The 25414-nt window shown below is 35.5% G+C and overlaps 1 protein-coding gene across 1 annotated transcript in view; it reads right to left on the bottom strand.

The window, feature by feature from the left end:
• RANBP9 (RAN binding protein 9) overlaps positions 1–25414 on the bottom strand; it is an 80840-nt gene that overhangs the window by 44463 nt on the left and 10963 nt on the right. The window contains exon 2 of the mRNA XM_074335205.1: positions 22163–22274. Within this exon, the coding sequence (XP_074191306.1) occupies positions 22163–22274 (112 nt within the window). The remainder of the gene's footprint in view (positions 1–22162; positions 22275–25414) is intronic.

The raw sequence follows: 25414 nt of genomic DNA, 5'->3' as shown, positions 1-25414 counted from the left end.
GACAACTTAATGTTAAGACCTGGTCTTATTTTCGGGGAAACAGTAGCTTGACGATTAAAATCCTTCCCATTATAAAAAAGCCTCCAGATATTTATGGGTTTTACCTTCAGGAGCTCCACCAGGTTATCATCAAGAAAAAAAATTCCTTCCAGTTTTGGACATGGGGAGGGGAAAAGCAATCTGGTACCAACACAGACCAGCTAGCCTTCCTGACTGAGGTAAGGGGATGGGAAAAAAGACTAGAAGCTTCTGGAGATCACAGCCCAGGAACTCTCGTTCACTACAACTGAGATTTAATCATAAGATGACAGAACACACTTCCATTCCCGAAATACTTTATCACCATATCAACAAGGCTCCAGTATAATAACAGATTACAAGTGAGAGAGCTGTAAGACACACACTATTTAAGGAGTTTCTAGGGAAACACAAAACAACCAGAAGACAATAACAAGGAAACTAGAAGAAAATGAAACCTCTGACACCTACCGTGTTTCCCCGAAAGTAAGACCTAGCCGGACAATCAGCCCTAATGCATCTTTTGGAGCAAAAATTAATATAAGACCTGGTCTTATTTTACTATATGTATACTTATTTACTATATACGAGTATGATATGATATGATATGATATATGATGTGATATGATATATGATACAATATAATACCAGGTTTTATATAAGACCGCGTCTTGTATTAATTTTTGCTCCAAAAGATACATTAGAGCTGATTGTCTGGCTAGGTCTGACTTTTGGGGAAACATGGTACAAATAATACAAACACCTAGCAAACATTAAACACAGCATAAATCCTAGCCCAATAATTATAAACCTCACAGCAATTATCTATTGACCTGATTTCCTATTACGCAACAAATCATGCATAGTTTTCAACAAAAAAACTATACTACATGCTAAAAAGTAAGAAAATTAACATTCAAAAGAGAAAAAGCAAGCATTACAGCTAAACTCAGGTATGACGGAGATTTTGGAATTATAACACTAAGAATTTAAGATAACCGTGATTAATATGCTATGGGCTGTAAGAAAGAATGAAAGCAAAATGCTAAAAATCGAAAACACTAACACAAATCAAGAATGCTTTTTTTTTTTTTTTAAAGATTTTATTGGGGAAGGGGAACAGGACTTTATTGGGGAACAGCGTGTACTTCCAGGACGTTTTTCCAAGTTAAGTTGTTGTTCTTTCAATCTTAGTTGTGGAGGGCGCAGCTCAGCTCCAGTTGCTGTTGCTAGTTGCAGGGGGCGGAGCCCACCATCCCTTGCGGGACTCGAGGAATTGAACTGGCAACCTTGTGGTTCAGAGCCCACCGGCCCATGCGGGAATCGAACCGGCAGCCTTCGGAGTTAGGAGCATAGAGCTCTAACCGCCTGAGCCACTGGGCCGGCCCCTCAAGAATGCTTTTGATGGGCTAACCACAACTGAGGAAACAATCGGTGAAGTTGAAGATATGTCAATGGAGACACCCCAAACTGAAAAGCCAAGGGGGAAAAAAAAAAGAAATTGGAAAAAAAAAAAGGAATTGGCAAAAAAAAAAAATGGAAAAAAAACCTGTGGGACAACTATAAAAGATGTAACATGCATATAAGGGGGATACTAGAGGAGAAGAGAGGGAGAAGCTGAAATGAAGTATTTTAAGTACGAATGACTGAGACTTTTTCCAAAATTGATGACAGACACCAAACCAAAATTCCAGAAAGCTCAGAGAACAGTAAAGAGGATAAAAAGCAAAATATGAACACCTAGGCTTATCATATTCAAATTGCAAAAGTCAAACAGAAAACCTTCAAATAAGCTAAATGACCAAAAAAAAAATTCTATATGAAAGACAAGTAAGAATTATATGACTTCTCTTCAAAAACCATGCAAGCAAAAAGAGACTGGAGTGAATTGAGTGTTGAAATTTTTAACAAAGAAAAAAAAACCAACCTAGACTTTAATACCTAGAGAAATTTTCCTTTAAAAGTTAAGGACAAATACTTTATCAGATAAACAAAAACTAAGGGAATTTGTTGCCAACAGACCTGCCTTTCAGGAAATAGTAAAAGTTTTTCAGAGAGAAGGTAAAGACATGTGAGAAACTCAGATCTACATAAAGAAAGGAAGAGGGTCAGAAAGAAATAAATGAAGATAAAATAAAATCTTTTAATTTTCTTATTCTGAATTGATCTTAAGTAACTGTTCAAAAAACAGTAACAATGGATGGGTAATTACAGCTTATGGATAAATGAAATGAGTGAACGCAATATTAAAGGGATAGGAGGGAAGAATTGGTTATAATCTGTTATAAAACACCTGTGTTACCTGTAAAGTGATAAAGTGTCATTTGAAAAAGGACTTATATTAGTTGACCTGGTCTACTGCAAACTCTAGGGCAACGACCAATAAAATTTAAAAATAAGTATAATGATAACCTTAAGATAGGAGAGGAATATAATTATAAAATGCTCAAAACCAGAAGAGGAAGAAAAAAAAATTTTTTTAAAGCAACAAGGAATGAATGCAATGAATACAATATAGTTATAGATTAGATAGGGTTGATATCAATCTAATATAACAATAGTCACTTTCAACTTCAAAGGTCTAAATAAACCATTTAAGAGAAACTGGATAAAAAACAAGCCCAACTATATGTTGTCTACAAAAAACCAACTTTAAGTACAAACACCCAGATAGATTAAAAGTAAAGGTATGGAGAAAAGCATACCATGCTAGCACCAGTGAAAAGAAAGCTGGACTAGCTATACTAATTTCAAACAAAGCCAATTTCACAACAAGGGAAATTATCAGGGATAAAGAGGAGTTTTACATAATGATCATAATGATAAAGCATCAATTCTCAAAGATAACAATCCTGACTGTTTATGTGCCTAATAACAGCATCAAAAGATGTGAGGCAAAAGCTGATAGAATTTCAAAGAACAGTTAAATCCACTACTATAACTGGAGACACCAGCAAATCTGCATCAGTATCTTGTAGACAAAGCAGGTAGCAAACCACTACGGATACAGTAAAACTCAACAGCACCATCAATCAACTTGACTTCATTGACATTTATAGAACACTTCACCCAATATCAGCAGTATATACATTATTCTCGCGCTCACAAAAACATTCACCAAGACAGACCACATTCTGGGCCCTAAGACAAACCTTAACAAATTTTAAAAATTGAAATAATACAAAGTATGCTCTCAGACCACAATAGAATTAAACTAGAAATCAATAAAAGACAGCTGGAAAATCTCAAATATTTGGAAATTAAACATCACACTTCTAAATAACAAATAGATCACAGAAGATTTCAAGGGAAATTTTTAAATATTTTGAAGTAAATGAAAATGGAAACACAACTTATCAAAATTTGTGGGATGTAGCAAAAAAGTGTTTAGAGGGAAATTTACAGCACTGAATGTTATAATGATCTAAAATCAATCATTTAAGCTTCCACCTTAGGAAACTAGGAAATATGAAAAATATAAACCTAGAGCAAACACAAGAAATAATAATAACTGAAGCAGAGATCAATGAAATTAAACAGAAAATCAACAAAACTAAAAGCTGGTTCTTAGAAAAGGTCAATAAAATTGATAATCTTTTAGCCAAGTTAACCAAGAAAAAAGAGAAAAGAGAAATTATCAATATTAGAAAGAAATCGGCAATTATGATTTTCAGTAATAGTATCACTACCGATCCCATGGACATTAAAAGGATAATAAAGGAATATTATGAACTCTATGCCCACACATTTAATAATTTAGATAAAATGGACCAATTGCTTGAAAGACATAATCTTCCAAGATTCACAAACAGGAGAAAACAGATAATCTGAATATGCCTCTATAGTCTACGGCCATACCACCCTGAATGCGCCCGATCTCATCTGAATATGCCTCTATATATTAAAGAAACTGTATCAGTAATTAACAATCTTCCAAAAAGGAAAACACCTGGCTCAGGTTTAATTAGAGAATCCAGAACATTTAAGTAAGATGAAACAACTATCTATAATCCCTTCCAGTACACACAAGCAGAGGGAGTAGTTCCTAAATTATTCCATGAGGAAAGCATTACTATAATACTAAAACCAAACAGATATTACAAGAAACCTATAAACCAGTATCTCTCATGAACACAGATGTAAAACATACCCAAAATATTAGTGTATCAAAAATGTATTAAGAAACAATTAAGCACTGTAAGTGGAATTCATTTCAGGAATGCGAAACTGGTTCAACATTTGAAAATCAGTTAATAGTCTATTTCATCAACAGGTTAAAGAGGAAAAACTTTATGATCATAACGATAGATGGCAGAAAAAGCACCTGACAAACTCTAATACTTATTCATGATTAAAACTGAGTAAACTAGGAATAGCGGGAAACTTTCTCAACTTAACAAAGAACATCTACAAAAAATCCTACAGTTAACTCGTACTTAATGGTGAGAAACTAGATGCTTTTCCATTAAGATTGGGAACAAAGTGGTCACCTTTCACTACTCCTACTCAACATCATAATAGAAGTCCTAGTAACCCAGGAGACAATAAAAATAAATAAAGGGGTTACATATTGCAAATGAATAAAACTGTCCTTATTTGCAGCTAACAAGAATGTCTATGTAGAAAATCCCAAAGAATTGACAAAACACTCTTGGAATTAATAAGCAATTATAGCAAAGTTGCAGATACAAGGTTAATACGCAAAAATCAATCACTACATACTAGCAATAATAAACAACTGGATTTTGAAATTTAAAACATGGTGCTATTTACATTAGCACCAAGAAAAAGGAAATAGGTATACATCTAACAAAATATGTCCAAGATTTATATGATCAAAACTATAAAACTGACTACAAAATCAAAAAACTAAACATATGGAAAGATATTCCACGTTCTGGACAAGATGACTTAATATTGTTAAGATATCAGTTTGATCTACAGATACAACATAATCCCAATCGAATTCCAAGCAAGTTATTTTATGAATATCAGCAAGGTGATTTTAAAGTTTATATGGAAAAGCAAAAGATCTCAGAAGAGCAAACACAACAGTAAAGGAAACAAAGCCAAAGAACTGACACTACCCAACTTCAAGACACACTATAAAGCTCCAGTATTGAAGACCACATGATATTGGCAAAAAGAACAGACAAATGTATCAATGTAACAGAAGAGAAAGCCCAGAAATCGACCCACAAAAATATAGTCAACTGATTTTTGACAAAGGAACAAAGGCAATTCAATGGAGAAAGGAGTCTTTTCAACAAATGGTACTGAACAAATGGACATCCATTTGCAAAAGTGAATATAGACGAAGACCTTACATCTTTCACAAAAGTTAACTCAGAATGAATCATAGACCTAAATATAAAACACAAAACTTTAAAATGTCTACAACATAAGGCAGAAAAAAATTTAGGTAACCTTGGGTTCAGCAATGACTTTATACATGCAAAATGAAGAGCAAGATCTGTGAATGAAAAATGGATGAGTTGGACTTCACTAAAATTAAAAGCTTCTGCTCTTCAAAAGATAGTGTTAAGAGAACGAAGACAAGCCACATATCAGGAGAAAATATCTGCAAAACACACATCTGATAAAGGACTTGTATCCAAAATATACAAAGTTGTCTTAAAACTCAACAACAGGAAAACAAACAACCTAATTAAAAAGTGGGCAAAAGATCTGAAAAGATACTTCACCAAAGATCTACAAAATGGCAAACAGGCTTCTGAAAAGATGTTCAACATACTATGACACCGGAGAATTGCAAATTAAAACAATGATTAGGTACCATTATATACCTATTACAATGGTTAAAATCCAAAAAAACTGATATATTAACTGCTAGTGAGGATGTGGAGCAACAGAAACTCTCCTTGTTGGGTGGGAATATAAAATGGTACAGCCACTTCGGAAGACATCTGGCAGTTTCTTACAAAGTTAAACATAATCTTACTATATGATCCAGCAATCATGCTCCTAGGCATTTACCCAAATGAGCTGAAGATTTATGTCCACACAAAAACCTGCACATGAAAGTTTGTGGCAGCTTTATTCACAACTGTCAAAAACTAGAAATAACCAAGATGTTTCTCAATAGGTAAATGGATAAACAGTGCTACATCCATACACTAGAATATTATTCACTGATAAAAGAAATGACCTATCAAACCATGAAAAGACATAGAGAAATTCTAAATGCACATTGCTAAGTGAAAGAAGCCAGTCATAATTGTATAATTCCAATTATGATACTCCAGAAAAGGTAAAATTATGGAGACAGTAAAAAGATCCAGGAGGTTGAAGATGGAGGGGGCGGCAGGAAGAGGAATAGGTGGACCAGAGGGAATTTTTAGGGCAGTGAAACCACTCTGTGTGGTACTATAATAGTCGATACATGACATTACGCATATGCCAAAACGCATAGAACTGTACAACACAGAGTGACCCTAATGTAATCTGTGGGCTTTAGTTAATCATAATGCCTCAATATTGGTTCATCAATTACAAAAATGTACCACAGTAATGAAGGCTATCAACCGGGGAAGCTGGGGTGGTATAAGGCAGAAGAGTACATATGGGAACTCCCGGTACTACTTGTTTAATTTTTCTGTAAATCTAAACTCATAATTAACACAAACTGTAAACAACCCAAAATTCTTCAACTGGTGAAGGGATGAATAAACTGTGATACATCCTTACAATGGAACACTACTCAGTAATAAACAGCAATGAACTACCGGTACAAGCATCAATATGGATTCATCTCAAACGTATTACGCTAAATGAAAGTGGGTCTCAAACAGTTACATACTACACAATTCCTTTTATATGTCAGTTTTGAAAAAGAAAACCTACAGGGAAGAAGAATGGGTCAGTGGCTGTCAGAAGTTACAAGTGTAGGGAAGATTAATGAAGGGGCATTCCGTATTAGGGAAATTTGGGGAGTGATGGAATTATTTTGTATCTTGATTGTGATGGTTATTGCAGGACTCTATGCATTAGTCAAAACTCATAGAACCACACAAACAAACAAACAAAAAAAGGTAAATATTACTATATGTTACCTAAAAATAAATTTTAAAAAAGGAAATAATCCAATAAAAAAGCTACAAAAATGCTTACAGGGAAAATAACTAGAACCAGGATACTCCTCTGTAACTCACTCACAAATGACCAATCTTAAACATTTAATAAAGATACGAACACATACTCATTTCTTCTTTATGTGGAAAAAGAAACATATAACTACTTTCAAACATCAGAAGCGAACTGCTGATATATACCCACCTGGTGCTTCATATAGTAGTGCTGTAAAATTAAACCAAAAATATTTCATTCAAAGTTGCTCCTCTGAAAATATTTCAATCAGGTTTTTAAAACATGCGTATTTCAGGGTTAAAAGAAAAAAGCAATCACTAACCAAAAAGGTTTAACAACTTATAAAAAAGCTAGCAAACAAGAGATCCTTAGAGAGCTAAGGTAGTGAAAGATCGTGAACACATCAGAAATGATATGACAGTGTAAGCAGATTAAACTTTACTGGGCCACTGTACTAGTGGTGTTTTTTTATTGTCTGTATCTTATATGTTTGGACAAAGTTTTCTGGCCAGGGAGATGGCTCATCCCAACGCCAGCCCTTAGACCTACTGAAGGACCTGAGCAGGACCATCTCTCTCATATACAAACCAACCAATTCAAGTCGGCAGCCCAGCCATCTCCTTATCTAACTCCCACACACACACACACAAGCCAGTACTTCCCCTCCCCTAACTCATCCCAAGGTCAGGTACCAGACGACTAGAGACCACTCCGATAGCCTGAATCCCACTGGAATTATTCAAAACTGCCAATCCTAAACGGTTTACCCTGCCCTGCCTTGTCGTTCCCTCAGAAACCCCAATAAAAGCTCTGGCCTAGGACTTCCCCTCCCTCCTATCTTCTGCCACCTGACCAAAACCTGAGGCTTCCCCTGTGACCCTGAGTGGCATGCAAGACTCCTTCTATGGGACCTGAAAGTATAATAAATTTCCTTCCAAGGCTGGTTCTAGTTTCCTCATGTGGCCACAACTTTACCATACCACATTCAACACATCCATCTATAGAACAGCCACTATTAATATATAAAAGAAATTTAAGAACATGCATATCTAAAATATTATAAATTAAATACTAATCACTAGATGATTATCTGAGCCAACAGAATTGAGGTAATTTACAGCTTAAGTAACATAAACCTAGAGCATTCTGATTTATCTGTGATGCACAATTTGGTCCAATTCTAATTCTACACTGACAGCAAAGTAGCTACTTACCTCTCTATATAGTCTACCCCTCACTCATTCCTCCCAAAGCAGAAGGATCATGGAAAACAAAAATTAATAGGCTCTAGTTCTTACCTCTAGAAAGTCCACAATAATATACATCAACCCTTCCTTCAGTTTTGTATTCTCTCATTACGTCTCAAAGAGCTATAGATATATACAATACCTTAAATTAAGGCCTGGCTATGTGTACTAAAATGGCCTACAAGTACCTATTCATTTGTTTTGCCTCTTAACTAATAATTAAGACAATAAATCTCTAAGATCAACAAAAGCACACTACTAGTTAGCGAATTCCTCTAAAAACTTTATCAAGTAATTTCATCTGTAATTACAAGAACAAATAAACATAACTTGGCTTCCTGACTTTTTAAAGTAGTCTGTTATAGTGTTAAATGTAGGTTAAGGAAAATAATTTATCACATTATATGTATAAAACAAATCCTACTTTTCACTTCACAGGCACTAAATTATTTATGAATATAGTAAAGTAAAATTTTGGGTTAGTAAAATTATTTATATTGTAATTTGTATTTAAAATCCTCTTTATTTTTCAGTACGTCACTACAAAATTTATGAACAATGAAAAGCAGCAATTCCAAATCATGCAAATAAGTTAGTAAGAAACTACTTCACATTTGAATTTTATAAACTTGACAGGTACTATCCATCATACCAAGTGACGTGTACCTATAAAACTATGGATATTGGGATGTATATTACTATTTGAATTTCCAATGGTAACATTTCTCTTCACAAGTGTTATGACTTAAAAATTTACATTGGATCTTAAGACTTTTTTCATAGGATGTCTCCACGTTTTAATACAAACAAGTGGGAAAATATTGTTTTTATTTGCATCATATTAAGAATTTTTAAAAAGAAAACTTCTATCAGAAATGAAGGCAAACTAAATGGAACAAAAGAGTGAACAGGCCCCACAGGAAAAAAATGGAACAAAATGGAGGAGATTTTTTAAATAAACAAAGAAGGAAAGAAAAAGGTTTTGTGAACAAATGATATAGAAGTTAGGCAAAGAAGATCCAACACACACTCATAACTGGAGTCCCCAGAAAAGAAACCTATGTAAAGGAACAGGGCAAATACTAAAAATGATCATACAAGAAAACTTTTCTGAAATAAAAGAAGACTTGAACCTACTATTTAAGGCCACACAGGAAGGTTAACACCAAGACAGATTCATGTATTGCTACTTTAAAGAAAAAAAAAGATCTTTGGAGCATCTAAGGAAAAGGCCAAGGTTCTTGTAAGGAAAAAGAATGGCTTAAGACTGACAATAATACTTCATATCCAAGTCCACGGAGCTCACAAGAAAACGTAAGCCAGGGATTTTATATCCAATCAAATCTTCAAAATATAATGGGTCTAACAGTCATAAACAAATAGCTATGAACCAGAAAAGACTTAAATATTGTTCCCATGAGATCTTCCTGAGCTCTCTAGTTAAGAATGTGCTTCAGACAACCAAAAAACCTAAGAGAAGCTTTGCGACAAGGTCTGGTAGTGATTATTAAACATACTGAATTTAGAACTAACACTAAATGATAAAGTAACAGAGTTGTATATGCAAATGTTACCTGCTTCTACAACATATGGATATAATGCAATTAACAAAATGGAAAAGGGGAGAGTTTACCAAAAAAGGAATGAACTACTGATACACTGGTCTACCTAAATAAAGCTCAAATGCCTCACGTTAAATGAAAAAACACCATACTCGAACGGTTACATTTATGTGACATTTCCATTTATGTGACATTCTTTTTTCAAAAGGAAAAACTATAGGAACAGAAAATAAATCAGTTGTCAAGAGTCAGGGGTGGGAAGAGGATTTGATTATAAAGGTGGAGTAAGAGAAAATTTGGGGAGGTATTCAATATCGTGATTGTGGTGGTTGTTACATGATTGTATGCATTTGTCAAAACTCATAGAACTATATCCATCCCCCTGAAAAAAGTGAATTTTACTGCATGCAAATCAGTAATAAATTTTTAAATGCCAAAATAATAGTTACCAGAGAAGAGGGAAGGGTAGCTGAAGAAGAGGTTACCAGCTAATTCCATTACTGCTCACAATACAGAATATCTTAAACGGATGGGAACTGCTGGTGTTAGTATAAAAGTAATTTTCTAAACATAAAAATATACTAACCTCCCCCGCCTCCCCAAAAAATAGCAAAGAAAATAAACATTATTAAAAAACAAAACTCAAAAGTGACAAACGTTTCAAGTTTCCTCCCCTATCTAAAAGCAACTAGTGTCACCAGTTACCTGTGATGCATGTGCAGTTTTCTAGGACATTATTTGCTTATATTTTCAAAAGGAAATAATGGAGAGATAAAGCAAGAATCAACAAAAATGGTTACCTGCCGGCATGGGGGGGGTGGGGTGCGAGAAGGATTGAAATGAGCTTTCTGTGAAGTACCTTCTTGTACAACTTTAATTTTAGAATAATGTAAAAATGTTTAAATGCTTTACATAAGAAAAAAAGCAATCCCGAAAAAGGAAGATAAATTTAAATAAGTGAAACTAATAATATGTTAATTGACGGCCAAAACACACAGAAAACAATTACTATAAAGCACAGTATTTTGCGTATCTATCCCTACTGGGGTTTAGTCTAACAACAAAAAAAACTGTAAAGAAATCCTATTGTATTCAATCAATATTCTTGTTAATAATTATTTTGGTATTTTAATTTAGAATGTATAGTTATGTTCTAGGACAAAGCAAATTAAAAAATCATGTCAATAACATTAGAAACAAAGATTTTCAGAGCAAAAAAAGAGATCCAAGTGTAAAATTAGAAAATTTAAGTAAAACTCATTTGGAAAGTCTGCAACTTACTTTGAAATGCATTAAACAATAAGATGGATTAATAGGGGCAGCCAGTTACCTCAGTGGTTAGAGCACAGTGCTCGTAACACCAAGGTCGCCGGTTCAATTCCCACATAGGCCAGTGAGCTGCACCCTCCACAACTAGATTGAAAACAACGATTTGACTTGGAGCTGAGCTGCACCCCCAACAGCTAGATGGAAAGCAATGACCTGACATGGACTTGATGAGTCCTGGAAAAACACACTATTTCCCAATATAAAAATTTTTTTTAATGTAAAAAAAGATGGATTAATGAACAGATTTGGCATAAAGCAAACATGGCAAAATTCTAACTGTAAAATCCAGGTGGTAGACACACGGGTGTTCACTGTATTAACTCTTATGTACACTTGAAAATGTTGAGGAGGAAAACTGTTTACATTCTGTACTGTCTAAATCACCAAGAGAGAAACTCTGGGATGAACCTCAGCTCTTAACCAGCCTGTGCTTCCAACCAAAAACCATTACTACTGTGTAATCATTTTGAACATTTCAACCACTCCTCCAGAAACACATACCCAAACTGCCAAATCACCCACAAAAAATCAAAAGATCTAGGACCAATAGACTGTTTTTCCTTATTCTGTAACACTTACTTTCACCTGATTCCAACAGTAGGCAAATAGCAAAAAATATACCTGAGATAAACAAAAATAGACTGATTAAAAACTGCTTTTCTGGTTTTGAAAAACTGAAATATGATTTCAACTAATATATTTATTATTGACAAAGATATACAACCTTAAAGTTATACTGAAGGATTATGGGTATCTTCAAAGCTTTATTAAAGTGTAACTAATGGTAAACATGAGATTAATACATTTTTAAAATCTATTTTATGTGATTGAAATACATCTTAAACCAATTTTTCTTTTTTAGACTAATGTTAAAATTTGTTTGAATACAGAAAAAAGGCTGGGAATATATACCGCAAAATGTCAACTGTAGTTTAATATGGGCGGTAGGATTCCAGATGCTTTTAAAAATATAATAGTTATGCTGTTTATTATTTCACACGATCTGTCTGATTTCCCCCTTTTTTAAATAAACTTTATTGGGGAATATTGTGGAACAGTGTGTTTCTCCAGGGCCCATCAGCTCCAAATCATTTGTCCTTCAATCTAGTTGTGGAGGGCGCAGCTCACAGGCCCATGTAGGAATCGAACCGGCAACCCTATTGTTCAGAGTTCGCACTCTAACCAACTGAGCCATCTGGCCGCCCGATTTCCCGTTCTACATTAAGAGTGCATTATACTGTATAACTGGAAAAAAAACTCTCTTAAAAAAATCCAAATGCATTTGCTGGGTATAAAAATAACTGACAGAGCTATGGGGTAAGGGTGATTCGGAATTTCAACTACACTGAAGATAACCAACCCAAGAATAATTTAAGAAATGTCATGGTTATATATATGTCTAGGTCACTTTTCCCACATCCACTGGGTACTGGTATTTTTCTCACCACAAAAAATGCGACTCCTACCATGGTTTCAGAACGTAGGTAAAGAAGTATCCAATATCCAAGACTCAGTTACTTCCACAAACACCAAGTACTGACGTGCTGTACAAGCACAGAGCTGGGGGTTTACAGAAGATGTTGAGCCTACCCAACTCCCCTCAGTCAACATGCTTATCCAGCACCTATTTTGTGCCCTGCATTGTTCTATGCACTCAGGATACATACAGTACTGAATAAAAAGGACGTCCAATCCCTTCGGCTTCTCTTCACAGAAGCTGTCTTTCACTGCTATACCCTATGTGGCATCTTCAGCAATTCCACCTGAAGAAATCCCACCACATGTCTTCTTAAACCTCACTAAAAACAGCCCCACTATATATTATAAATGTCTCCATTTTGTCTGAGTTTATCAGCTCCTTACTGATTTCATTTCTTCCTTACCAGCCTGAACTAAAACTGTCCATTTAAATATCCCCTCACTAGTTACCTCAACTACTACAATTGTTCTTCCAACTTACCTAGCCTGTAATTTCCTATCCTGCGTCAATCATATAATTCAACTTGCCTCCCTAACCAGCTGAGTATATAGACAAAAATGGTATTATGTATGTAAACTGCCATCACAACAAATTCAAGGTTTTAAACCTCATAATTCCTCAATACTTTTACTTCCATGATCAATGAATATTTACTAAGTACGTGTGAGACAACATAGATTAAGCTGTGAAAAAAACAAGTCTATGCTCTCATGGAGCTGACACTAAAAGGGAAGACAGATCTTAAATAAATAACTATGAATATGATTAAATGCTATGCAGGGGAAGTACAAAGTGCTAAGAAAACATAACAGAGGAGCCTAACTTAATACAGAGGTGTAAAGGTAGGTTATCAAGACAGGCTTCCTGAAGTAGAACTATTTATGCTCCAATCAATTCCATATTCCATCCCATATTCCTAATTTATATTTAAGTCCCCACCTCTATGCCCTCAGCAAAAGAACTCACCTCCTCAATCTTTCTTTGGACTCACGGGTGAGTCATCTCCTCAACTGATACATAGGACCAAGTTTCTCCCACCCCAACGGAAACTAGACTCATCTTTCTGGAGAGTAATTTGGCCATTGTATTATGATGAGTCTTAAAAATGTGCATGCCCTTTCTTTTGATCCAATAATTCTACTTCAAGAAATCTTTCCTAAAGAGAGGGATTTCATGAGTGATAATTACTTAATAATAGTAAAAAGAGTTAGAATCAACTTAACAATAGGAGAATAGCTATGGATATGCCTTAACATACATACAACAGAATGTGTTGCAGCCAAAAAACAAAAACAGATAGAGCTTTTAATCTTATTGGAAAATGGTTTTAATTACGTAAGAAATACCTAGTAATAAATACGTGTAAGTAAATCAATAATAAAAACAGCATGTAAAAATCTGTAAGAAAAATAGAACTATGTTTAAGATATTAAAAGGTATATATATAAAAACTGGAAGCAAACAAGTTGAATTATTAATAGTGGTGATACAATATTACAACATCTTTCTTATATTTTTCTGTACTACCCTCTGAATCTTTCAATTGGCAGATTTTTCTGAATGGATTAAGAATGACTGTTTTCCACAACAGCAACACAGCTACACAAGTCTACTGGCTCCACTATCTATCCCCATTCCTTACCCTAATCTAACTCTTTACACACTGCACCCGCTTCCATCCCAATTTTAAAGAAACTGCTATAACAAGGATTAACAACCCCTAAGTGACAAACCAGTGGACACTTCAGCTCTCCTTTTAATTGACTTCCTTGGCTTCCAACACACAATACTCCAGGATCTTCCTTCTAGCTCTCTAACCATTCCTTCTCAGAATCTTTAGCTAGATTCCCCCTCCTAATATACTATAAAAATGGTTCTCATGTCCATGCTAGGCCCTCTCCTTTCTTTACGCTACATACTTGGGGGATCGTATCAATTCCCATGGCTTCAACAACTTAGATTCTGATGACTCCAAAATTCACCTACAGCTCTGCTCTCTCGCTCCTAAATGCCACTGATTTTTAGTCAAAGCTTTGCTATTAATTAATCATCTCAATGTCTCACAGCAGTTCAAACATTGTTCCCATCATCTGCAACTTCCAAGTCCCACTTCCCTCCAATGTTTTGTACCTTGTGTAGCCACAATACCATCTATCTGGATCAACTGTCCAAGCCAGAAACCTGGAAGCCATCCTTCACTCTCTCTCTCTCAACAGCTACCCTCACCACTCCCACTTCCTAATCAAGCTGGTTTTGCTTTAACCGTCCCACGTAGACAGCAAATCTGTCTGCTTGCTGAGCTCCACTACAAAAATTAAGCCCTCAATTTAAAATCACTTTAGCGCGACTGGTCCTTCTGGATGTCAGCCTGGAACCTCTCTAGTACTGTGATGGTAGTACTGCCATCACGGTGACCTGTCTAAAATGCAAAGCCAATTGTTGTCATTCCCTTGCTTCCAACTAGCACCTAAAAGGTAAAGGCAATACAGCCATTAGCATTCGCAGTCCCTTGTGATCTCTGGCGCACCCACAAAGCTCCATGCTGCTCTCTCCTTCAGTAACAACAGCAGCAAGTATGTGCAGCAGGCCTACTCGAATAAGTGCTTTCAAATGAATTATTTAATCTAATCTTATGAAGCTGACACTATTATTTCCACTTAACAGATAGGGAAACAAGTTTGTGGAAAAGTGCAAGGCCACAGAACTAATAGGTGGCAGAGCCAATATTCAACTCTCCATCTAATCAATCCCAAAATACTTCATTATATTTTTTTTTAGCAAAAGTAACTAATCAGCTCCTAAAACGGCTACTCATCTTTGCAAACTCTGCTCACAGACTATCTCTGGAGGGATCCCTAGGAAATTAGTGTAAGGACAGTAATGGGTGGCCGAAGGACAGGGAAGTGAGAGAGACTTATGTTTAACTTTCTTCCTCTTCCATAGCTGTACGAGCTATGCAAGCTTTCTATGGAGGCTTCCAAATCACCCCTCCATCTTCCAAAAGACTTGGGCACTTCCTCCACCACACTTCTTCTGCAGTTTGCCTATATATCTATTACTACATATATTTCATACTATATTTAGTTGTTGACATGTTCATTTTCCTTCTAACCTGCAAACTTCTGGACGGCAGGTAGCCTGTCTTGGCCAACCCATCCTTGTAAATCCTAGGATCCTAGTGCAATACCTGCCACGTCATAGGTACCCAACAAATTAAACCTCCTCCTCCTCTACTTTTTTTTAATTTCTCTCACAATCTATCCCTAAGCAACAGCCTCATAACCTAACTCCTATCTCGAGCCACCTTACACTGCCTCACAACTGCATGTCCTCCCCACCCAGTACTGTCTTTCTAAAACAGATATATCACTGCCCTACTCAAAAAGACTAAAGGCTCCCTCCCTGCTACCTATAGAGCATTCCACCTTAGAACTGTCATAGAGGCTAATATTTGATTCCATTGTTCTGTAAACTCTTCACTATAATCCCTCAAGTCTCCAACAGTATTGAGCCATATACCTCAGCCAAAGACACTATACATTATAGTTCCACTCCACTCACGAAACTAGTCAGGCCATTTATCTGTCTAAAATAATTTTCCCCAACAAAGCCTCTCAAATTCTTACTCATTTTATAAGGCCTACCAAATACTACCTCCTTTCTAAATCCGTTACCTTGAGCTAGAATTAATCATTCTCTCCTCAGATCTTCCATATATTCTCTCATTCTCAAAGTACTTAGTATGTCTTAATCTAGAGGTATCTGCATGTCTGCTCCCTACCCTGCCCTACTGTGCCCTCCAAATACTGGACTAGATATACCTTGAGGGCAAGGGCCCACATTCAGTTCACTCAATGCATTTACTGAGTTTCTACTAAGTGCCAGGTCCTCTACGAGGAACTATGGATAAGACAGAGATGAATAATTCCTTATATATACTTACTCAACTGTGACAGTTACGTGTTCAGTTATATTTGTTAAGTTAATAAATATATTGCTTCCTTGATGCCTTTGTTCATGTTTTTCCATCTGTGTTTCCATTTGCTGCTTATCGCCAATTGAAACCAGAAGGAAAGACCTTTTAAAGCCTTGTAAAGCTAGATGGGAAGAAGTCACTTATTTTTTTCCACTCCCCTAAGAAATAAGCCAGAAAGTTAGCAAGCATAGAATGTTATTTCTATCAGCAGAAGAATTTAGAAATAGAACAGAGAGACTGGATTACTTGCTGGTTTTTCCTGAATTACTGGCAGAGTAGCATCAGTATTTTGTTTGAAGAGCTAAAAATACTGCACTCATAATAAATTATAATTCTAAAAATTTTCAAATGAAAAGTTTATTTTCTCTTACATTTAGAATTAACTGCCTCTATTAGTATGCATAATTTAAAACTTGAATGAAATTCCTGAACTGGAAGTACATTCATAAGACAGACTCCTTTTAGAAATTCATCTTGACAGTCAACAATCACTAACAAGAACACAATGTAAATACCGGGGGTGCCAAAAAAATGTACACAAGTGGACACTTTGGTCAATATGACTCAAGCAGCAGTTCGCCTAAATCAGAAGTCTCTGGACACTGATGGTAACCACTCTGAGCACCTCTTGTAATTGCAGAAGTCAAACGTGACTTGTATTCATCTTTTGTTATCAGAATATATTGAGCATTACAATTTTAATACAGTTTTCTTTCTTAAAATGTGTATACTTTTTTTGGCACCTTCTGTATATACTCTTTAAATATGTCTCCTAAAAAAGTTATGCAAAATGCATGAGAACTTTACTTTTAAATTAATCACAAAATTTAAACAGGCTACTTTAGCCTAAAAAATTAACTTACTTTGCTGAACATATCAAAAATTATGTTTAGTTTAAATGAAAATCCAAGGCAGAGAACAAAACACATTATTTCTTTCACTCAATAAAAGGAACTTCCGTCAAGTCTTATTTCTCAGGCAAGAAATTCAAGTAACAATCATTATAGTCATATTCAAATTTTCCAAGGCCAACTTAGAAATAACGCATATCACAAATAAACTAAGAGGCAATTCATACCTAAATCTTGCCATTTTATGAGAAAACTTGCTGCAGTGACACTTTCTCTTTAAAAAACTATGATCTTGGCTCCAAATATTTATCTGTCCTAATCTTGGATAAACAGAATGTTTAAAAGAAAATTCAATTTTAAATTAAGTATAATAAACTCTCAGATAGGCATGTAACACCGCAAATGAAAGGTGACTAACAGCTGCTCTTTCTGGTCCCTTCTTTGCAAAATATCTCTTGATACAGTTCAATACGTCTCCAGAAAGATATTATTACCTGGCCAAAAATTATTAATAGCAACATGACTTGCTTTTCTTCCCATAAATGAATTGTTCTTCCCTTCCAAAAGCATGGGGTTGGACCTAGAACTTTGTTCAAAAAGTTACCAGAAAGATAAATAATATTTAACCAAAGACATACAAAAGATTTCTCCAAGAATATACAGGAGGTAGGTACTAATTCTCATCCATTCACTTATTCATTCACATGAATACTAGCTAAAAATTAAGTACTGGAGTTACAGAAATATAAAGTAGTCCCCTACTCTTGAATCTGTACAGTTATACACCACCAGTAAGCAATCAAAAACAGTATCGATATTATAATTAGTCTGCCCAAATGTAAAGGAAGCATAGAAAAGGCACGATCCTATTTTGGGGAGGAGAAAATGCCACAAAAACGGTACCTTTGCACTAGAGCTTGAAGAGTAACTAGTTAAGCTACTCTGATAGAGAAAGCGACCAAGAGAAGGTAAGCTATAAGGAGGAAAAGAGCCTGCATGTAACACTAGAACTATGAGCTGGCACGCCCAGTTAGAGAACTACAAACAGTATCTTATGGCACCACGTACTGTCATCTACCCCGTGCATTTTTCGCAGGTGCTGATTCTGATTAGAAACAGGTCCATGGGAATATTTTCTAACCTAAAACGTTTGTTCCATCCTTCTCTTGTGGGGATCACTTTATGTTGATTGAACTCTGTTTAGCATCCTACTTTCTATTTTCTGGGGCGTATTTCTCCAAGCCTAAGCTTTCAGAAAAGTGGAAATGGAAATTAACCAAATGCCCCAGTTAGAGCTTCCACAGCTCAGGAAAGAGATGAGGTATAAAGAGCTGGAATTTAATTGAAGTAACAAAATGCGAAGTATCCTGTGAAACATTCTGTTCAATTTAGCTGTCAATTCAGTATTTTTACCTGTTAAAGTCATTTCTTAACCATTTCCACAGTTGTCAACAAGTGATAAATTTAAAACCAAAATAAAGGAATTATTGAGTTTGTTTTTCTAAAAAAAAAACGGGGGGCAAGTAAGAACTAAGGATTCTTGAACATCATTAGTCATTAGGGAAATGTAAGTGAAAACCACAAGAAACCACTAGATACCTATTATAATGGCTAAAAATTTGAAATAAAAAACATGAAAATACCAAGTGCTACTGGGGAGGCAGATAACTCTCATACACTGCTGGTGGGAATTCAAACTAGTACAGCCACTTTGCAAAACAATCTGGCAGTTTCTTATAAAGTTAAAAATGCACCTAACATCCCATCCAGCAATTCCACTCCTAGATATTTACCCAAGTGAAATAAAAACTCACTTACACAAAAACCTGTTCATAAATGTTTATAGTGACTATATTCCTAATTACCAAAAACTGGAAACAACCCAGATGCACTTCAGATGAAGAGCGGATAAGCAAACTGCAGTTGGTTCATCCAATCATCAGTAAAAAGACTGATCTGGCAATACATGCAACAACAGGGATGAATTTCAAATGCGATGTGCTAAGTGAAAAACGCCTGACTTAAAAGGCTACATACTATATGATTCCATTTAAAAAGCATTCCTGAAATGGCAAAACTAGAGACTAAAAACCAACCAGTGGTTGCCAGGGGCTGGAAATAGGGAAGATTTGCCTACAAACGGGTATGGAGGAATTTGGGGTGGAGTGAAGTGATGGAATTGTACTATGTATTGATTGTAGTGGTAGTTACATGACCATGCACATCTGTCAAAACTCACAAACCTGCAGGCTAAAATTGGTCAATTTTACTATATGTAAAATAAATCTAACTTTAAAAATGAAAGAAAAAAAGAATGAGGGATCCTGGAAACCAAGAGATAAGACTGAAAATTAAAAGGAGTTAGTCTTCATGAAGGACCCTGCTAAGAAGTCGTAATCATAGAACAAGCTCAAACTGGCCCTACCATGTTTCTAACAAGATACTGACCTCTTTTTCAGACAACAGAGCAAAACCACAAGTCATGCAGCCAAAGCACGCACAGAGCAGAGAATTTTGACCTCCAGTTATACCTGGAACCAGTTTCTCCCCTACCCCAGAACCAAAGGACCAGGACATGACTGGGACCTAAACGCCAGAATCCTTTCAGATGTGAAGTGTCGATTGTCCAGAAAGATCCAGGAAGACCTGGTGCTGAAGTCCCTCACCCTATCTTACCACAAGTGGCCAAGTTCCAAAGCCCTCCTATGGAAACCTGCCCTGCCCGCACTTCCACATACCAGCCTGTTCCCCTTAAATCTTGTCCCAAACCCTGGATGAGGGAGACAGATTTGAGCTTTGCTTCCTGTCTCCCTGCAATAAAGCTTTTTTCTTTTCTCAAAAGCCAGTGCCATAGTATTGGCTCCTGTGTGTGTCAGGAAGTGAGCCCACGCTCGGTAACAAAGTTTTAGATTTTATCCTCGAAGTAACAGGTGTACTAAATGATCTAAAGAAGGGGAAAGTCACAGTTCAGTTCTGTATTAGAAAGAACACTGACAATAATTATAGACCGGAGAGGAAAACGGGGAGCAACTGGGAGACCAATGAACCAACCACCTCAATAATTTAGGGGATACATTACTAAGACCTGACTAAGGCAGAGATTGTATAGATGGACACAGAAAATAAAAGCAGGAAATTCTCAAGTTTCTAGCACTCGTGAACAACTAACCAAGCTAATATTGAGAAAACGATTTTAAACAAGCTAAATTTAAATGCCTGAGGGACATTCAAATGCAAACATCTGATTAGATATATTGGTCCAGAGCTCAAGGGAATAGCCTAAGATGTAGTTTAGATTTGAGATTCATCAGGGTATTTGCAGCCATGAAAATATAAGGTCAAGATCATGCAAAGGTAGAATATGTAGAGTGAAAGGTAAAGAGAACCCTGGGAATCACTCTGCACAACACCAGCATTATGGGGTTGATGATATAACGTTGCGTATGAAAAGAACTGGCTTACTGAGTATGCAGCAGAATTAGAAATGGTTACAATCACGTGCCTATTTTACTCTACATCTCTAAACCACTTTAGGCTTCTCTGATTTTATCTTTGGCTTGATCACCCTGCAAAAACTGAGGCAGTTAAAAAGTTATCACTGAATTTCAAGGTTTCACTTTTTACTTTCCATATTATTGACATTAAGAATATTCAGCAAATAAAGAGGAATAATCTACTGAATACACTTACTTTGTCAGTTAAACACAGAAGCAGTAAGATGGGTTAAATGATCCACTTCAAATACAGGGCAACTTATACAGCCCAATAACTTTATCTTGGTAGGTGAACAAATGATTCCATGGATGCTTTACAGGATCTCTGATACCACAATGAAGTTATCAGGAAACACCATAGGACAGAGCCAATGATTCTAGGTAATTAGTTCTTAACCAGAGATATGCACCAAAATTCTCCAAGTTGCTTTTCTCAAAATGCATGTCTTGCTCAGGCTCTAATTCTAAAATTCCTGATTCAGGAACATTCGGGGTAAGGCCCAAACTACTGTATTTTTAACAGTTCCACAGTGATTCTGATGTGTGTTCTCTCTCTCTCTCTCTCTCCATACCAATTCCAAGTTGTAAAGCAATGATATAAAAGTTGGTTCCAGGATCTACATGGAGTTCTAAGTGTAAGCTTCTAAACCACACGCTAATCCCTGGGAATTGCCTCCCACTGAGAGCATACAAACATACATTTCCCTGATCTAAACCTGAAATTCTAAGCCCCAGCCCCTGTAAAATACCATGAATTTTTTGGCTTTGGTTAACTAGCTTCTCAAAATTAAAAAAAAAGACGGTGTAAGAAAAGGCATGGAAAATGAGTCACTGCTATTGTTTAATTCCAATTCTCCATTTTGTGGACAAAAGTACCAGAAAGACTTGGTTAATTTCATGAATTCAAGCGTTAACTTCAACTAATATTTAACCAAAACCAGATCTAACCTGCTATACTGGAATATTCAGATTCCACTTTTCCAGTTACCAAAATTTCCAAGATTCCAATTTTCCAATTACATCATAAACATTATGAATCAAAACAAAAATAATCACCCAAGAATACCAAACAATTTTCCCACCAAAATTTATACTTACCCATCTCTTCCCTTACTGACAATTTTTACTTCAAAATAATAAATCCCACAGGCTGCTGGTATTGGATGTGTGGCACGAACTGACGCTGCATCTTTTGGGGTTTTGCCATGACCTGCATACAAAACAGAAACGAAAAAAAAAATCAAATGAGATATTCAAATGAAAACTGTAACATATAATTCAGGAATATGGCTTTTAGAATGACATGTACATTTATGCTCCCATCAGCACAAATAATTAAAGCCTAATGAAACACTTATCATCATAATTAATCCAATACGCAAAATAGCCCAAGTTAGCCATGGAACTCTTCACACATTACCAATTTTAATAAAATTTCAGAATCTGAACACACTGAACCTAGCAGTCCTTTGTGAAAATTAAAAGTATTTTAGAGTATACTATATTTTTAAGAGAAAAAAAAGGCTGCATTTGAAGAACATAATGAGAATCTGACCTTAACTTTATTAACCGAAATTTACATATCATTTATAAAATTTTTCCTAAACAACACTCTTTTGCCAAATGGCCTGCTTTTTAAGCCAGAAGCATTTGTATCATAGAGTACATTTTTAACTTAAATTTTACACAATTAGAGTGAATTAGCAAAACAGCTTTTTTACTTTAAGAATTTAGAATTTTGATCTTTGACGTATCATCATTAAAAGGCTGATCCATGAAATTTCTTTGGCCAATTACAGCCTGAGAACTATATCTAATCTCTAGTTGTATTTTCTTTCTTTTTAAAGAAAGAAACATAACACCATACCATTGCTGACATTGTTAGGAAGTGTTAGATGATGGCTTTTAAACTTTTTAAACTAGCTATTCCACAATTTTAATCCCAGAGGGTTTCCTTTACTGACAATCATCTCCCTTGTCACTCGTCTAAGACACAAATTACCTGAAAAGCTACTATGTGAACACAATCAAGTAAGCAAGACAAAATACGCCCATAAACTACAGAAGAATAAAGGCAAAAGCTGAAGTAGCTGGTCAGAAAGTACTCAAAGAGAGTAAGTGAGACAAGTCTCCACAACCCCCAAAGAGGCTGTATGAGAAACAATACTCTAAATCATTACTCAGGTGTTTTAGTTAGATATGCTTTACCCAATACAAACTTACGTCATTAATCTTTCAGTCACACTATAACAATACCTTCATGGGTAGCAGAATTCCCCCTCCTCAAATTTACCATGATTGTTTAAAACTAAAAACCTTCTTTTAAGTTAAAAATTATACCTTAGCCATATAATAACCATTACAAACTAATGAGATCATATCTTCCCTCACCATACACTTTATGAAATTACTAATTTCATAAAGTACCCTATCATTAAACAGTTAAGTTTACACTTGCAATGCAAATTAGTACATGTTCACATGGCCCAAAAGAAACTGAATGAACTCAGCCATGAAAACGTGTGTCCACAGATGTCTTAAGTAAATGTGTTATGAGCAGAAGTAACTGACCACTGGAAGGGAATAAACTTGGCTAAGAAGATAAAAATCGAAGCAGCAATATACAGATGCTGCTAAAACTGCTTTAACATAGGCAGGTAATAGATTTACACTAAGCTAAGCAGAAGAAAAAACAATAGCATAAATCTGCAGAACGACACCATTCACTTTTTAAAAAATGGACATTTAATAAATTATGGTTTCAGCGAAACATCTTTCTCTTAACAAATAACCTTTTTCAGTAAAAATGTTAAGATAATTGAGTTGCCTGGGAAAAGGTCATATAAACTAAATGCATTTTTAAAAGTTAGACAGTTAAAAATAATCCAAAGAAAACCCTGATTAACCCTGGAATCCTAAGACAACTAGCTTTTATATTTGGTTTTGTTTTTTTAAGAAGGGAAGTGATCGAAATTTTTAGGGATAAAGTAATCTCAAGGTATACATAATAATAATAAATGATAGCATACATTTAACACTATGTTCTAAGAGCATTATATTTACTAACTTATTTAACATTCATAACAACGTATGAAGTAGGTATTTATTTTTATTTCACAGTTGAGAAAATAAGGAAAGATAAAGAAACTCGCCCAAGGTCATACTGCTGTGTGAGAATTCCAAACCAGGATTTGTGCTGGGATTTAAATTCAACAAGCCTGATCCAGCACAGCTCTGAACCCACAGGAAGGATTTCGTAACAATGAGCATCCTGGGATCACTTCACATGTGTTCCTATCTCCTACCCTTGTTACTTCTATGAGAAAAGAGAAAGGAAATATCTAGGATAAACAATCTGTAAATAATAGGTGCTTTTGTATAGATTTTTTCTCATTCAACACCTGTGCAGTAGGTATTATTTAACCTCATTTTTAAAAATGGAAAAATTTTAGAGGTTATATAACTTGTCCAAAATTAGTAGAATCATGTGTTAAACCTATGTATAAATTAAGATCCCCTACATTTTTCTGTTATGCAAAAATAACTGTAAAAACGACACAATCCTAATTCTTCAAGTTCCATTATATTCATCATGCTCTACTAAAACAATGTAGAAAAATTCTGTAAATGTTCAAAGGATCTGGTTCATTTCTAAATTAAATTTATATTTAAAGACCTAGGAAAAAGTTTAGATGTAAGGTTAACAGGATTCATACGGTTCTATTTCTTGGAAGAGACTAGTATTATCAGAGTAAAGGGCCTATTCCTAATAACGCTAATCAGCAGGAAGTTTATTACCTTAAATTCTGTGGTGACCAAAAAACAACCTCACACTACCAAAGTATAAACTTTTAAAAACAGTCTTCAATGTTAAGTGTTTTCTACATGGTTCAGGAAGAAAATACATTTATTGCTTCAAAACTCTAAGGCTAGCTCTTTCTATTCTAAGGCTAGCTCTTTCTATTCCAACAACCTGTAGATGTATTTCATTGAAATGGAAAGGGTGTGAATAAGGCCCATCCCCATCCCCCTCCAAGCTCCAAGTGCCTCTCTGGGAAGATAAATCAGCCTTCCTTGTACCACCATCCCTCAGCACAACTAAAATTCCTTCTTAAAAGCCTTCCATTTAGCCTATGAAAAAGATAAACTTCCTGAAAACCTTGTTTGATCTCGCCCTCCCCCTGAATTTTTCCACCTCCTCCCTCTGCTCCAGCCATGCTTGCCAGGCCAGTCTTGCCCAAGTGATTCTCTGACTGGAAAGCTCTACCCTTCCTTCCCCGCCTGGTTAGGTCCACTCATCCTTCAGATCTTAGCTCAAGCTTTACTTCCTCAATTATTCTCTCTACCCTC

This window comes from Rhinolophus sinicus, linkage group LG06 (assembly GCF_036562045.2).
Source record: "Rhinolophus sinicus isolate RSC01 linkage group LG06, ASM3656204v1, whole genome shotgun sequence".
NCBI lineage: Eukaryota > Metazoa > Chordata > Mammalia > Chiroptera > Rhinolophidae > Rhinolophus > Rhinolophus sinicus.
Note: the sequence above shows the minus strand (reverse complement) of the source record. Positions and strands in the feature narration are given on the sequence as shown.